This window comes from Phaenicophaeus curvirostris, chromosome 2 (genome assembly GCF_032191515.1).
Source record: "Phaenicophaeus curvirostris isolate KB17595 chromosome 2, BPBGC_Pcur_1.0, whole genome shotgun sequence".
NCBI lineage: Eukaryota > Metazoa > Chordata > Aves > Cuculiformes > Cuculidae > Phaenicophaeus > Phaenicophaeus curvirostris.
The window spans coordinates 1349860-1366105 of NC_091393.1; the positions used below are offsets into that span (position 1 = coordinate 1349860).

Below are 16246 nucleotides of genomic sequence, written 5' to 3' on the forward strand. Positions count from 1 at the left end.
CTATTTGTCCCAAGAATGCTCTTTTTTTAGAATAGAAAATCACTGTGATAAGTAACTTATGACAAATACATAGATATTTTTTATGAGACTTTTAAATTAGTCTGAAAAGATGAGAGGTTTGGGGGATATTCTGCTGTCACGTGCATTTTGTGAATCCCTCCAGGTTAACCCAGCTTGTAGCTTAGTTTTTACCTCAAAACCCTTTGAGTTAGAAATGACAAGGTTTGCCAGTTGAAGTCTTATTTTTACAATTAACTAGATGCACTTTAAAAAATAAGCTTTTATTATGTCATATTAAAGTCCTTTGCAAATACTCCATTCGTCGAGACTGGAAACCTGCAGTCATAATTCATAATATTGTGGTAAGACAATACTGGGAGAAGACAGCTGGACTGTTCTTTAAGCTTTTGGAGGAGCTCTCTTGCTTAATTCTGCATAAGCTAGCTGTGGGTATGGGGACTTTTCCCTTTATGCTTGCCTCTCTGGTTGCTTATGGAGTAGGGTTTAGAAAGATTAGGGAGAATTAAAATGGTGAAATTCTTGTCAGGGTTTCACCACTCTTTGTCAGCCGTTGAGTGAACTAATACAGTAGCAGGGGTGTAACAGCCGTGCATTGTGTCAGGAAGGATAGCACTGTGGGTCCACGTCCAGAAGGTTGTCCCTCATTCAAGACTCTAGATTACCCTACTTATCTTGCCAAATTGCAAGTAGGATTTTCAAGCCTTGACTTTTGTAGCAAACATTTTAAAGTGATCTAATGTTGTGTATTTCTTTAAAAACATGCACACGTATTTTCTAGTAGCTCAGTATTGTAAGGCACAGTTTTTTAGTAGCTATTTTATCAAACTTACCTTCCAGAATGCAGGCAGCACTCAAATTTATTTGTATGTTGAAACAGTCTCTCATTAATCACTTTGCTTAACTGTTATTTTTGTATCTGAAAATACCTCATGCTGGCCAAATAGCTGGATGCATATTAATCAGAAAGTTATATATTGGCAAACCTTATTGTACACCTCACAAAAACAAACCCCAATCCAAACTAAAATATGGCAGTGCATTTTCTGTAGCATGTCTCTCACTCTTTCTGTGCCTGGTAATAATTGTTTGTTTCTTTTTCTTGAGAAATAAGATTGCTTCTTTTTAGTTAGATTGTCAGCCCTGTCTCTTTATTGTGGTGGTAGAGGAAAGAGGGGATTTAGCACAGATTTGTTGGTGTGCAACAAGAAATAAATTAAAGGTCTTTAATCAGCCTTGGCTGTGAACTTAAAGCAACATGACATAGCCAATCGGTCTTGTTGAAGTTGTTCTTAAAATTGACCTTTTTCTTTATTTTGTATTATGGTAGCAGCTAGGAAGCCTAATAACAAAATCAGAATCCTCTTGTGAGCACCAGAAAGCTGATTTATGAGTCACTGAGTCAGAGCCCTGGGCAGCACCTCGCTTTTGTCCTACAAAAGCTGAAGCATGAGGACAGAGGGGAAAAAGGGAGGCATATAAGGCAGCGTTGGAAGCAGAAGAGGTAGCTCTCATTATAACCTCTGGGCACTGAAAAACTTTGAAACGCTGCTGTGACCTCTGGAATGCAAAAAAAACGTTGAGAGGGATGGCTAGTTGCAAAGCACAGCCTGGGTTGTTGCATTGGAAGGGATTGCACTGGCTAGAAGCTAAACGTGGGTTTCTGTAAGTTGGAGGTACAAGGAGTTTGGGTAGACAGGACAGAAGAAGGGGTTCCTATGCTTAGGTCCTAGGCTGACTGGCAGTTCGTCTGGTGGGAACAGTGGGACGTGGTGGGAAGACACGATATGGGAAGAGGAGCTAGTGTGAAATATTAGAGAATCAGTGGCTTGGAAAGGTGCAATAAAAATTAAGAAAAAGCTGGAGTTAACAATTTGCTGGTTGCTTAGTCGTTGTTTGCTGGAACTGTTTTATACTAGGCTGTCCAAGACAGGTTGCAAGAAGGAATTTAAGAGGAGAGCTCTCGGCCATAATAATTTTTATTTTGTTCCTTTGTTTAGAAGGTTGTTCTTTATTTAGCCCACACTGAAGAAAGCAAGTAAGTGCCCTGAGGGCTGTTGGAAAAACAATTGTGAAAAACATTGTTGGAAAAACAATGGTGATATTTTTCCACTTCCTGTTGAAAATAGGATTATCTGGCCTTTTGTATTTGAGTTTAGTCTTGCAGTTTATAAGGCTCTCTTTTAAAATAAATAAATAAAAAGCACTGAACAGTGCTATGTACAGTAACATCAAATAGATGAGTCAGTGTATGTCGAGTAGCCTGAAAAAGTGGATTAAAAGCTTTGTAAGGAAGATCAACTAGAGAAAAAGGATAATGCAGACACAGGTGGAACGTGGTAGGAGGGAGAGTGCTCATCCTTTTTTTGAAAGAACTCTGTGAGTGAAGTAACTTAAAAAAAAAACAAACAAACCAAAAACCACTTTCAAAAGTCATTATTGAAACATGACCATTATATCTAGTTCCCTAACAAATAGGGAGAAAAGAATCAGTTGAGTTTTTGAAAATGTGTGAAAGCCTCAACTTTCTGAGTGTTTACTTCAGAAAACTGTTTCATATCCCTTAAATGGCAATTCCAAAGAGTTTTGCTTTCAGTGCTGTTTTTCTTAATTGGAGGAAAATCGTTAGCAATTGAATTAACTAGCTTGCTAATAATTTGAGCAAGGAGATCTTCATGCTGCTACTGCGTGACTGGATGTTACATTTATAAGTAGCATTCACATTGAAGTTATTTTTTAGATTATGTATTAGTGCTTTTCTTTGTGCATACTAGAGAAAGTGTGGCAGTAGACAGTGTTCAGTCACCTTTAGTTCCTGTTTTTCTGTTGCTGTGTTCTGCTGCATGAGGACATAAGCTATAATTCTCTCAAAACAAAGCATATATAGTCTCCTGTCATTTGAGTGATCATCCAAGTGGAAGTAAAATAGAAGCCTTGAAACTGATGGAGAAATCTCTGCTCATAAAAGTGCTTGTTTTCCTTTCTTCTGGGATAACCTTTGATATATCTTGCTGTGCCTGAACTTTTTAACTCAAAGGAATAAATATTGCCTCCTTCCATTTGTTCATTATTTAAATTGAAAATACTCTAGCTTCTGATGACCATTGAGTAGCCATCATGCATCATCTGCAGGTTGAGTAATACTGTGAGCTCTCTCAGTACAAACACAACAAAGTTGCATTCCTTCCAGGGACATCTTAATGTCTCCTCTCCAGTATTCCCCACCTCAGATGTTTTTAAGTGAAGTCAGGTCCCAAGAGATTAAGAGGTCTTACTTTCAAAGAGAGTCCCTGTTGTTTAAAAATCTCCCTTGCCTTTGGAGACCAGAGTGAGACACTTAATTAAATATTTGTGGCAATGAAGAAGAAAAAAGCAAAAGCCCCTGAGTTCTTTTGTATAGCTGCCTGGCTCACAGCAAGAGCTTGAGAGCAAGTTGAGTATTGTATGATTCAAAAAGAAATTAGATTCCAATGCCATTCATTTCCCAGTTATGAACTGGGGTCCTGAAACAGTCACTTCCAGTTTGAAGCACGCAGTGTACCATGAGATTATCTATCTTCTATTGAACATAAAAACTATTGTTGATGATATTGAAATTTGGAAACCTTTGAAAGTATGGATTTTCAGTGTCTGAGTCTCTTAAATAACAGTTTGATGGATCTGACTTGCTTTAGTGAGCCAGTATTCAGCCATGAAAGCGTGCTTCTGCATGAAAACTCAGATACTTTTAAAATGATGACTGCACCCTTAATTATGTGACCTTGAGCAGTTAAGCTGATGACTGGTACAAGTGGCAGAGGTTAAAATAAAAATATTAGCCTTTATCTGCCTATCAACATAATTGTTACTTTTGCAGGTTATAAACTTCTGTCAGTCAGCATATTCACCACTACCCTTTTGTTTGTTTGTTATGATTTTGGGACACCAGCAAAGGATGATGATTATCTGAACTGTTATCATTCTAAACATAGTGTGGATCTGTCTGTCAGTCTCTTATGTTCTGCAGCTGGGTGAGTTGCCGGGGTTTTTGTTTGTTTTGTTTGCTCTTTTTTTTAGTAAAGCTGCTGGTAGAGCAAAGTCGGAGGACTCAGAAGGAGTCATGTCAATAGAATAGGATATCTGAGTCATAATTTCTGAGTATTTCTGAAGTCTTGAGCCACTGGAAGATGCAAATCAAGCGAAGATGCCAGATGATGCAGCTGCTGACTGGGGAAGCAGGAAGCAATAGACTAACATCAGTGTGGTGGCTTGAGGTTTGCAGGTGAAGTAAAACTATTTCGGTTAGAGATGCTCTAGCTTATAGAAATCTCCTAAGCACCGAGGTTCTTGGGTATGTTTCTGCTTTAAGGATAGAGTCACTGAGGCAGACTGGAGGGATGGGCACAATGCATCCATGTATAGCCATGATCTGCTCTGCTTTCCTTCCCTTTTAATTGCACCATGAAATTTGTGTGGGGCTTCCTCCTCCCTGTGATGAAAGGCTTTATGTATCCTATGATTAAGGTTTGTGGAGGTGTAATAGAGGTTGCCAGGTACCTCTAGCAAGTGAAACAGACTTTCAGTTAGTGATTAAAACTTAATATGTGTGTGTATACGTCTGCACGTATATACATATATATATAAATATATATAAACATATATATACGTATGTATTACAGATTTTAAGCCATTTTTATTATGTAGGTAGGTTAATATTCAAAAATAGAATCTAAAGAGGATGTAAGTGATTCTTTAAGAAAACAAAATTTAGGGACTAAGAGCTTGACATTTAGTGGGAAACAAAAACCTGAAATTTTAAGGGAATGAGTGGTTTTAATCCATTTTACTCAGACTGAGAAAAATAATAATAATCCGCTAACAGAGTCCTAAACTGTAGAGTTTGACTATTGATTATGCAAGCAAGGTCCTTCAGCCTGCTGTCACAGTGGAGGTGAGGAATGGAGATCCATGCAACAGCAAAGACACAAGGGTTCTTGATGTGTTAGAAAGCACAAAGTGCCTGCGAATAATCATGTAGGTATTAGGTCTTATCCCCCAAAAAGCTGGCAGGATCAAGAGCCCCACTGAAGTGCATCTGCACCAATGCACGCAGCATGGGCTGCTGACAAAAGTATTTTGAATATCTAGAGCTTAATGATAATGACGATAGTGTACGAAGGGAGCTGGTGGAAGCACTCATCAAGCCACTTTCAATCATTTATCAGCAGTCCTGGCTACCTGGGGAGTTCCCATTTGACTGGAGATCAGCTAATGTGACACCCATCTACTTGAAGGGCTGGAAGGAGAATCAGGGAAACTATAGGCCTGTCAGTCTGTACTCAGTGCTGGTGAGGCTGTACCTCGAATACCGTGTTCAGTTTTGGGCCCTTCCCTACAAGAAAGGTATCGAGCTGCTGGAGCATGTCCAGAGAAGGGCAGCAAAGCTGGTGAAGGATCTGGGGCACAAGTCTTACGAGGAGTGGCTGAGGGAACTGAGGGGTTTCAGTCTGGAAAAAAGGAGGCTGAGGGGAGACCTTATTATTTCCTATGACTACCTGAAAGGAGGTTGTAGCAAGGAGGGTGTTGGTCTCCTCTCTTGAGTAACAAGTGACAGGACAAGTGAGAGGAAACAGCCTGAAGTTGTTCTAGGGGAGGTTTAGGCTGGATGTTTGAAAAAATGTCTTTACTGAAAGGGTTGTCGAGAATTGAAACAGGCAGCCTGGGGAAGTGGTTGAGTTGCATTCCCTGCTGGTATTTAAAGACATGTAGATGTGGTGTTTATGGACGTGGTTTAGTGGTGAACTCAGCCATGATATGTTTATGGTTGGACTTTTGATGAACTTAAAGGTCTTTTCCAATCTAAACTATTCTATGATTCTGTTTCCTTCCAGAAATAAAGATGAAAACAAAGCCAGAGATCATAGAGGAGATACAGAGAGACACATTCATTTCTATTTATAAAAATTTCAGTAAAATGTGTTCTTCCCTTAAAGGAATGGGGAAAACATAGAAAATTAATGGAAATAAGTTAAAAGTGCTTATTAATGTATGTACCCATGGGACTTCTGCTTTTATAAGGCTTTTTTTGCAGTGTTCAGCTCTCGGGAGTGTTAAGGCTGTGAAGTTAATGTCCTTGTATGTTCTACTAAGATGTGCTGTTGTATAGATGTCTATGTTGATTAATCTGTGAGTAGCAAAGCATTGAACTACACCAGCATGTTCCTCTCTCATCTGTCTCTGATGCGAGTAGCACTGGATGCACAGATATTCACATTTAGGAGATGATTGTGTTATAATTCTAGTGTAAAACATACATAAAAGCCATATGCTCTAAAGTTAGTTTTGCACATGGATGTTCATGGTGGATATCACAAAAATAAATTACACTGATTTTAAGACTTCTCTGTGAGCAGATTAGATTTAAAGGTATTTTTGTTTTGATTTGCATTTTCTCTCTAAAAAGAAATCTTCCTTATTGAAATGATCGAGGAAATTATCATCTTCAAGATGAAAGGCAGACTGAGTTCCAAATAACTGATGAACAGCTTTCAAAATTAATTCTATTTAGAAAGTCATACCTGTAGCTAAATTGGAGACTAATTTGTTAAGGCTGAAGATGAGTGGCTGGGTTTGTATGTTTTCTCAGTTCTTGTTAACCTTCAGATTATAATTCAGAGACAAACACATTATATGTTTATATTCCAGCACTTCCCTGAAAAATTGTTCTGGAGTAAAATCTAAGACCTGAAAGATCGTGATCTTTCCTTGAGTAGAAGTTTGCCTGCTTAATGCATGTGCCATAATGAAATTTGGTGTTTTCAGGTAGAAAACCTGTCCCTTCATCACAAGCCAGACCTCTTGTTACACTTCCTGGGCATTCTCAGCACTGCCCTGTTTACAGAAAAACTGTCTTATGAAAAATACAACTGTCAAGTTAGAATGGAATATAAATTTATGGAGACTAACATTTGTGTCTTCACCTGGGAATTTTGACTGCTAGAATGCATGGGAAAAGCCGAATGAGACTGTTTACCTTTTGAAAACTTTTTTTCATAACATTAGATAAAAAAAACCTATCATTGGTTGATTACTAAGCCTTGTCTTCCTGGCCAGCACAGTTGAAAGGTTATTTACCATGAATGGATTGTTTGGTCTTTCCATGAAATGTGAAATATGGAAGGAAGTATTGAGAACATTTTGTGAACTGATGAACAATGACTCTCAGCTGCTCTGTCCTTTCTAAGACAGGGTTGATAACAGGCTTTCTGCGGTCATTCTTGCTGTTTATAATGTTTGTTCAAATTAGCTTTTCCTTCTCCTGTAGTTGTCATCATTCGACTACAAACCTGCTTCATCACACAGGAAGCTCTCATCAGACCAATAAATTATTTGCTGTGTTCAGAGGCCAGTACGATATTGAGGGCTTAATCTGTGGTACTACTGATAGAATTTCCCATTTCATCTTCTACAGATCCAAAGCTTTTGTTTAAACATTCTGTCTGTATTCTCTATGTTGCTTTTGTCCTAAGCATTGCACAAAAAAGGGCTAACTCTGTAAGACTGATTTTCTTTTGTGTGGCATGGCTTTATTGTCTATTGAATAAAGTTTATAAATTCGCTACCTGCAGTTACTATTGTAATGCGATTATTTTACGATGGGTAACTGGCTGATATGAAGTATATAGGCAAAAGCATCTGCAACTCTTCGGCAATGTGTTTTAGTGAAAGGGCTGGCAGGTGAAAGAATTAGGTTATAGCAGCAGTATACTGTAAACTGTCAAGATCTTCAACCTCATGCTTTTCCCATGTATAATAAATCTGCCTCACTGTGTGCTTATGTAGATTAAACAGAAGTTTCAGCCTCTCTCTCAATGCCCTTGCCTTGTGTATACTGGCTGCCTTGTACATAGTGGCACTCCTCTGCCTGAGGAGTGAGCTGATTCAGGTGGTGAAAAAGAAAACTTTGTTTTAGAGCACATTTTTATTTGATTTTGAGTCATTAAACTTGTTTAACTGGGTCACTTACTGGGGCGGCAGATGAGCAAAACAGAAGCAGCGGGTTTGGAGTAATGGGATGAAAGACAAACTTATTTTCAGTGATGGTTAGATGTTAGCTCAACTCAGCTGCATGGTCAGAGTGCTTGGCAGGGGTGCTGTGCCACACTAGTAGGCGGCATGGGCCTGCCCCTTCCTTGTGCTGCTGCTGCTGATGTGACCTGGGGATAAACTGTTTCCCCTCTATGTGAATTTTCAGCCATATTAGGACTCAGTGGATTGTCAATGCTAGTCACCAGGTTGTTACTTCTAGCTAAGTAGGGTGATCTAAGGCAAAGCTAGAACATCCCTTTCAGTCACAGGGCTATAACTGGATCAGCTGCAACCAGCTGTAAATTTGCGTCCTCTTATGTCTGATATCTATCTTATTGCAAAGGGTTTCTTCCCCTCACTGAAAAGCTATGGCAGTAAAACTCTGTACAGTATTGAAGATGCACCTGATGTGATGGTCTCTTTCAGCTGCTTGTAATTGCCTTGTTACTGCCTTGGTTTAGACTAGATACCAGCATATTCAACCACTTCTGTGAGACAATACTCTAGAGGGAGTTCATAGAGTCATAGCATTGTTTTGATTGGAAAAGAACTTTTAAGATCATCAAGTCCAACCCTAAACATAACACTGCCAAGTCCACCACTAAACCATGATCCAAAGTGCCGCATCTACACATCTTTTAAATAGCAATAAGGAATGCAACTCAACCACTTCCATGGGGAGCCTTTCCAATGCTTGACAACGTTTTTGGTGAAGGCAGTTTTTCAACTATCCAGCCTAAACCTCCCCTGGCACAACTTGAGGCCATTCCCTCTTGTCCTGTCATTTCTTACTTGGGAGAGGACACCAACACCCTCCCTCCTACAACCTCCTTTCAGGTAGTTGTAGAGAGCAATTAGGTCTCACCTGAGCCTCCTTTTCACCAGACTAAACAGCCCCAGTTTTCCTTCAGCTGCTCCTTGTAAGACTTGTGCCCCAAGCTTTGTTGCTCTTCTCTGGACATGCTCCAGCAGCTCAGTGCCTTTCTTGTGAGGGGCCCAAAACTGAACACAGCATTTGAGGTGCAGCCTCACCAGCGCTGAGTACAGACCGACAGACCTATAGTTTTGCTGGGAGAGTGCTATCGGAAACGGTGTCAAAGGCTTTACTAAAGTCAAGGTAGACAACATCCACAGGTTTTCCCTCAGCACCTAAGCAGGTCACCTTGTCATAGAAGGAGATCAGGTTAGTTTGGCAGGATCTGCCTTTCATAAACCCTTGCTGACTGGGCCTGATCACCTGGGTCTGCTGCGTGTGCTATGTGATAGCACTCAAGATGATCTGCTTCACAACCTTCCCCAACACTCAGGTCAGTCAACTGGGAGCTCCCCGGTTAGCCAGGACTGTTGATAATGATTGAAACTGGCTTGGTGAGCATTTCCGCCAGTTCCCTCAGTACCGTAATCTGCGATATTTGTCTTCTTAAGACTATATAACATCTACTTTAACTAGATGAATGCTCTTCATTTTGTAATAACAACTTCATGTATCCCTATGGAGTATCAACCCTCTCTCTGTTTTCCTAGCTGTTCATTTGGGAGTGGATGAATGAGTTGCAAGGCAGTAATGTCAATCCGTAATTATGTAATCCCACATTACTGTCCTTTTTCTTCACAGAATCCAACTTTTGTTGTGATCGTGGAGACTACTGTTATTGTGCACATATGCCATTAAAAAGTGGGTGTTTTTTCCAACAGTCTGAGGATTCCTTTTTCTGAAGTCTTGTTCTCCCTTAGTAGAATGGTTTCATTCTGTCAGATACTAAAATATAAATGTTCTGATATTGTTATGGAATTATGCTGTGGTTAAGTTTTTATTTGCTAAAATGCTTGTGCAGGTGTCTTGAGATCTTAAAACAGTTTCACTGGTATATACCAGAGTTCATTATGGGCTGGATTTTCTTTGTTTTACTGGGCATCAAAGCAGCTTTTCTCTGTAGACCTCTGAGCAACTGGAGGGACTTAGCAGGATTTTTCTTCACGTGAAATCTCTCAAGAAGGAGAAAAGATCTGACCTCAGCAAAAACTAAGATTAACGTGCATTTGGTTTACTCAGAAACGAGATACTTAATTGGCTGGATTATCTTGGAAGTTTATATTACATCAGTATGAAAAGTAGAACTTAATTGGCTTATCTATCACTTTGCATAAAGAAATAGGAAAGTTTTCCTTACACCAAAATGGCAATTAAGAGATAGGAACTTTGTGAATGTACTAGGCATGGCTACATTCTCTTATTACATTTAATGGTTTTTAATTTACCGTAGCCATCTCACTGCTTCCTCAATTATTCTTTTATTTTTTTCAAACTTACAGTAATTACAGCTCAGCTATGATCTACTTCCATTATTCTACTTAGCTTTTAATATTATAAAATAAGCTGATGTGCTGTTTTATTGGCGCAAACATTATATTACAGAGTTTCATTAACAGATGTATGCACAGTTTATTTGTTTATACTTCAAAGTAAAGACCCAATCTTTAGTTTTAGTAAAGAAGGATAGAGTGGGCCGTATTTTATATTAAGATAGAAAAGCTTTAATTTCATGTATCAATAGGATTATGACTTCTCAGCATAGCTAAGGTATAATACTCATAAGTTTGGTTGATAGGTTTGGTTGTAGATATAGCAAGCAGATTACATATCTGATCTAATCTTGCTGCTTTTTCTTTCTACTAGCCTCTATGCCTATTGCAAAACAGTAAAATGTAAATAAAAAGTAGTGGAGTCTTTCAGTCCCAATTCAAGGTTGAGTCAATACTAAGGCTGTGGTACAGAGTGAGTAAACTGAGGTAATTAATGTTTGAGAGAAGTGTGCTTTCATTACTGAGTGTGATTCTAGAAGGTTGATAATGAAAACACAATTTCATTGTTCACAGACTCAGAAGTTAATATTTTAGCTAACTGCAGTTGTCCTTTTGTGGTGACACGGTTCTGCAGGAATGTTGTTTCTGAATTGATGGTGAAATTCCTGATGCTGAAGTTTATTGTTAGCATTCGAATAGCATCATTTCCATTCTGTGGGAAGGTCCAGCGTTTTAAGGAGGATGGAAAACTTTCCACTTTAAGAAAAAGTAACTTTTTTGCAGAAAGAAAAATAAAAGAATACTTTGTTATAATTAAACAGTAATTAAAATGAAATGTTAAAAACAAAATAATAAATAAAAATGAAGCTTAGTGCAAAGTCTTTAAACTCAGCTGCTACTCACTATTCCAAGAAGTCTGTAAGATTGTGTGTGTGTGAGCTCTGTTGACAAGAGCCTGATGTGCTTGGCATTTTTAGCTCCAGGGTAGTTGGTGTGGTAGAAGTACCTCTGCAGCAAACATCTGAGCTTCCCAGCAGATGCTGGACATAGTTATGTCAGTATTCTGCATGTATTTTGCTAGTAATCCCTCAAAACCAGTATGCTAACATGTCTGTGAACTGGCTTTTTTGTGCTGCAGCCTGTTAATCTGGAGAATTCTTTTTAGGTTCTTAATACTTGGTACATACTCAGCCCTTCCCATAGGTGTACCTCTTCTGGTTGCTGCCATTGTTCAAGAAAGAGCCTACAGCAACTGTCAGGAAGACCTTGCTCTCAGGTATTAAAAGGTTTTGTTTCAGGAGGTGAAGAATTTATGTTGTATGTTTGATTTTTCAGGAATTCTTCAGTGGGTGAAGTTGATAGATAACTTTGAGGCTGAATATGAGTACGTCACCAATGAAGGAACAGTGTTCACCTTCAAGACAAACCGCCATTCTCCAAATTACCAGTTAATCAACATTGACTTCAGTGACCCAGATGAATCTAAATGGAAAGTTCTCATTCCTGAACATAAAAGGGACGTTCTAGGTAAGAGTTCATGTCAAATAAAAGATTTTCTAGGATGCTTTTTTCAAATTATTTCAGTAATTAGTCTATTCAATGACTTCATACAGACTTAATTTTTTTTCCTGTGTTTAAACTTTGCTCAAGATTTGTGATTAAAAGACTTGCTGGGACTTGAGAGACCTAGGATTCTTTTTTTTTTTCCCCTCTTTCTCTAATGTCCTGGGTGGCTGTAGTGAAGTTGCTTCATCTGTCCTTGTTTGAGTTCTGTGTTCATAGGAAATGAGGGGAAAGTATTTTCCTGCTTCATGTCAATGTAGTAAACATTTACTAGACAGTCACGGATTAGAGAGAGAAGGACTTTGTAAGCAGGAAGAAGAGAAAAGTGAGCCTGGCAGTACTGCAGCACACTATGAAGAGAGTTGATCAGTTTGAGACAGGATTTTCTGTTTTTCCTGGGATAACAGGATTAGACAACACTTGAGAGAAGGCCTCAGGGAAGGTATAGGACATGGAATATTCTAACTATGAAAGCAAGTTCAAAACCTAAATCTTAGGATTTGAGGTAATCAAAATGAAGGTGTATTTTATCCCATCATTTTTGGGAAAATGCCATTAAAAATTAGGTTTCAGATAATATTGAAAGACCTCTTCTGACTTGTTTTTATCAGATGCTTTGTGTATTATGCATTTATGTAATCTATCCTCCCCACAGTGCGAAATAAAATTATGATTTATCTGACTAACATAATGATATGTATTAAAAACATCTCTGATCTTTTTCATTTATCCATCCTTATACAAATTCATTCATGTTCGCTACTTTTCCAGTGAAGAGCTGCTTCGTGGAAGTAGAATTCTTTCTGTGTATGTGATCCATTTGTGTATGTTCAATAACTTCCATCTTTCCCCAGTAAACCAAACCTGTTTGACCACTCTTTCAAATTCCTCTTAAGATCTTGCTTTTCAAGATAACCTAAAAAAAATTTTATTTCTTTCTGTTTCACAGTGTGTTTCATGTGATTTCTGCCACAGCCTAGACAAAGTATGTCCCCAGTGTGTCATAAATGATGACTCTGAGTGCAGTCAGAATTGTAGTGATATTACAGACAACTAGAGTTTAGATTATTTTGGGTATTTTGGTAAATACCAAAGTAGAGCTTGGCGAGATACATGTCTTTTTTTTAAGACTGTGAATTCTTTGAATTAGAGACTACCTTTGTCTTAAATGAAGTACCTTTCAAGTCCTAAGCAGAGAATAAATAATTGGTGTAAGTGAAAAGTTTCTTCCAAGTCTAATTTCTGATTGTGTGCAAATTTGCTGACAGTCTGTGAAGCCATGCTTAACTTACAAGGAACAGCAATTTATAAAGTGGGACCAAGGTGAAGAATTGACTTGGAGACAGCAAGTTTCCGAAGAGAATGGGACAGAAAAATGTGATTGATGTGAAATGTGGTTACCATGTGTGGATTTTCACAGAAAGGGTCACTGGGCACTGGAACAGGCTGCCCAGGGAGGTGGTTGAGTTGCCATCACTGGAGGTATTTAAAAGACAGATGGATGAGGTGCTGAGGGGCATGGTTTAGTTGTTGATAGGAATGATTGGATTTGATGATCCTATGGGTCTTTTCCAACCTAGTGATTTTGTGATTTACCTGAGGTGTGATCTGGGTAGCCAAAGGATCTTTGACCAGTGGCTGTGTAAGCACTGGCTATATATTGCTTCCCAGTAAGATAAAGGGCACATCTACTCTTCACTGCACTGCAGTATTTAGCTCAACTCTATTTTGGTTTTGTTCTAAAGGCAAAGTTGTGCTGAGTTCATGGTTGTGCACATGCAAAAAAAAATTTTATGCATGCTATATTCCTTTAATGGAGTATGCATGGTGGCCTTGACTCTACAAACATAACAAGAACTGCATTTAGAAGACAAAAAATGGGTTTGCTGAGGGCTTTGGCCTTCAGACTGTAAACATGACAGGCGTACAGCTTTTAAACACTTGAAGGCAAACATAATTTGTCATATAAAACCATCAGACTCACTTTCAGGAGTCTATTGTGTGTCATTAAGCTTCTACTAGAATACAGAGAGTACTACTACTACTGTCCAGAGAAGGGCAAAGAAGCAGATGAGGGGGCTGGAGAGGAAGTCTTATGAGGAGCAGCTTGAGGAAACTGTGGCTGTTCAGTCTAGAGAAGAGGAAGCTGAAGGGAAACCTCATCGCTTTCTTTGGCTGCCTGAGAGGAGGTTGTAGCGAGGTGGGTATCTGTCTCGTTTCTCAAGTGATTAGTGATAGGACAAGAGGAAATGGCTTGAAGTTGTCAGAGACAGTTTAGATTGGATATTAGGAAAAAATTCTTTACTGAAAGAGTGGTGAATCATTGGAACAGGCTGCCCATCAAAGTGGTGGAGTCGCTATCCCTCAAGGTGTTCAAAAAATGTGCAGAGACAGTACTTCGGGACGTAATTTTGTAGGCAAGATAGTGTTGGACTGATGGCTGGACTTGGTGATCTTAGAGGTCTTTTCCAACCTTAATAATTCTATGCTTCTACCACATTTGAATGTGAAGCCAGAGTAGGCAATCATATGTACACTTCTCTCTAGCTTTTTGGATTGATATGTAAAGGAATTGGATTAAATTAAAAATTAAACGCTCTCCATGAGAAGATGAGTTACAAGTAGATCTTAGCACTACAGTAAAGTAAGTTTGAATTGTTCAATTGCTTCTTTGTGGCAGACACTTTCAATTTGGTAGTGTATCCTTAGCACCAAGAGAAGGGAGTTTTTCCATCTATTAGGAGGTTTTAGCCCTGAATAAACAAAATTCTGGCTCATTCACTTGATGAACTCAGGAAGCAAGCCAATTTCTATGTCATGTTTTAATCATTCCAAGATTTGTTTTAGAAAGACATAATTATAGCAGAAAGCAATTAATAATTCATTGTCTTGAAAACCTTGCAGTCAAGTGACTTTGTGATTTTGTGTGATCCAGAGATGACAATGTAACGAAACGCCTTCTGCTAAAGCTAGGACAGCAGTGGTTATCAGTATTGATGCTTGTCCAATTTTACATATGTGTGGGAGTGACTCTTTACCAAGATGTAATTAGCTGTATTAAAATTTCTTCATAAAATTTATAGTTAGTGATGCTCTAGGTCACAAATTTTTTTTGCTGGAGTGTATAGATATTCAGCTCAAAAGTCTTCTACTCTGGTGTGATCTTCTTGGCATCCATAGCTGCCTTTGTTGCAATGTGTTAACTTAGATTCAGTTTCATGAAAGCTGTACCATGGATACAGAGAGAGTTTTATTTATAAACAATAAATTCAGAATTAAGAATTGATGGTCTGCAAGTGTCTGTCAATGGGTAAAACAGAAATTCCACAAAGCAGCATAATGCATTCTTAGGGAAGATGGTATAGCTGATGTAATCTAACCAAGAAATAAACACACATGCCTATGAGGTGCTTGGATGTCATTTGGTGGATGTCATTTGATTTCTCCAACATATTCTTCAAGGTAGACTTTTTTTATTGTCTTTGACCTTTTTGTTTTCAAAGCTGTTTATAAATGAGCTAATTTGGGAAATACAGGGGAAAAACCGATCATATTTCTGCGGTGAGGTTGTACACACACCTCATTTTACAACTCTCAGCAGAGATTGAGGTATATTTAGATCTTTACTTTGTGAGCTGAAGGGAAGAAATAAATGAAAGCTATTTTAAAATGAAATTAAAGGGTGGCCTCAGAACATATTCGAGTATGATGAGACTCATTTTCCCCCCTCTGGAGTTTGTTTATAAAGTGTAACTTTTAATTTTCAGGGAGTCTAAAATAGAACCATAGGAGAGATTCACATCTATTGCTGAATGAGTGGTTTAAATGACCATGTAGCTGTAAGTAGATAGTTAAAAGGTAGCTAAGAAACCGTACACGCAGACTGATCATTAGGCACTCTGACTCTACTCTTAAGACACAGGATAAATCTGCTGTCTTTAGAAGGTTAAATAATAAATTCTGAGAAATGTGACGCTCAGAAAAGTGCCCAGTACCAGTGGAGCATGGCAGCATGAGAGTAGCAGTTATATCCAGCCCTGTACTTGTGATGATGAAAAGAAAAACAGAATAGATCTCCTCAGTAAGGAGAACTAAGAATTAAGACATATTCCTGAAAGTGTCATAGATGAGGTGAGTATCTTGAACCATTAGTTGAATCTCAGTTGGCTGTGGTCCTGTACCTTGTATATGGCTGCACACCTAAACTCTGTGCATGTAAAATGCTTCTCTTCCCTCAGTTAGCATGTGCACACCAAGTGAAAAATAGTCATTCATACCATTAACCTGCTAGCTA

The 16246-nt window shown here is 38.6% G+C and overlaps 1 protein-coding gene across 1 annotated transcript in view; it reads left to right on the plus strand.

The window, feature by feature from the left end:
* LOC138717587 (prolyl endopeptidase-like) overlaps positions 1-16246 on the plus strand; it is a 105960-nt gene that overhangs the window by 44266 nt on the left and 45448 nt on the right. Inside the window, exon 8 of the mRNA XM_069851116.1 lies at positions 11725-11916. Coding sequence (XP_069707217.1) covers positions 11725-11916 — 192 coding nt within the window. The remainder of the gene's footprint in view (positions 1-11724; positions 11917-16246) is intronic.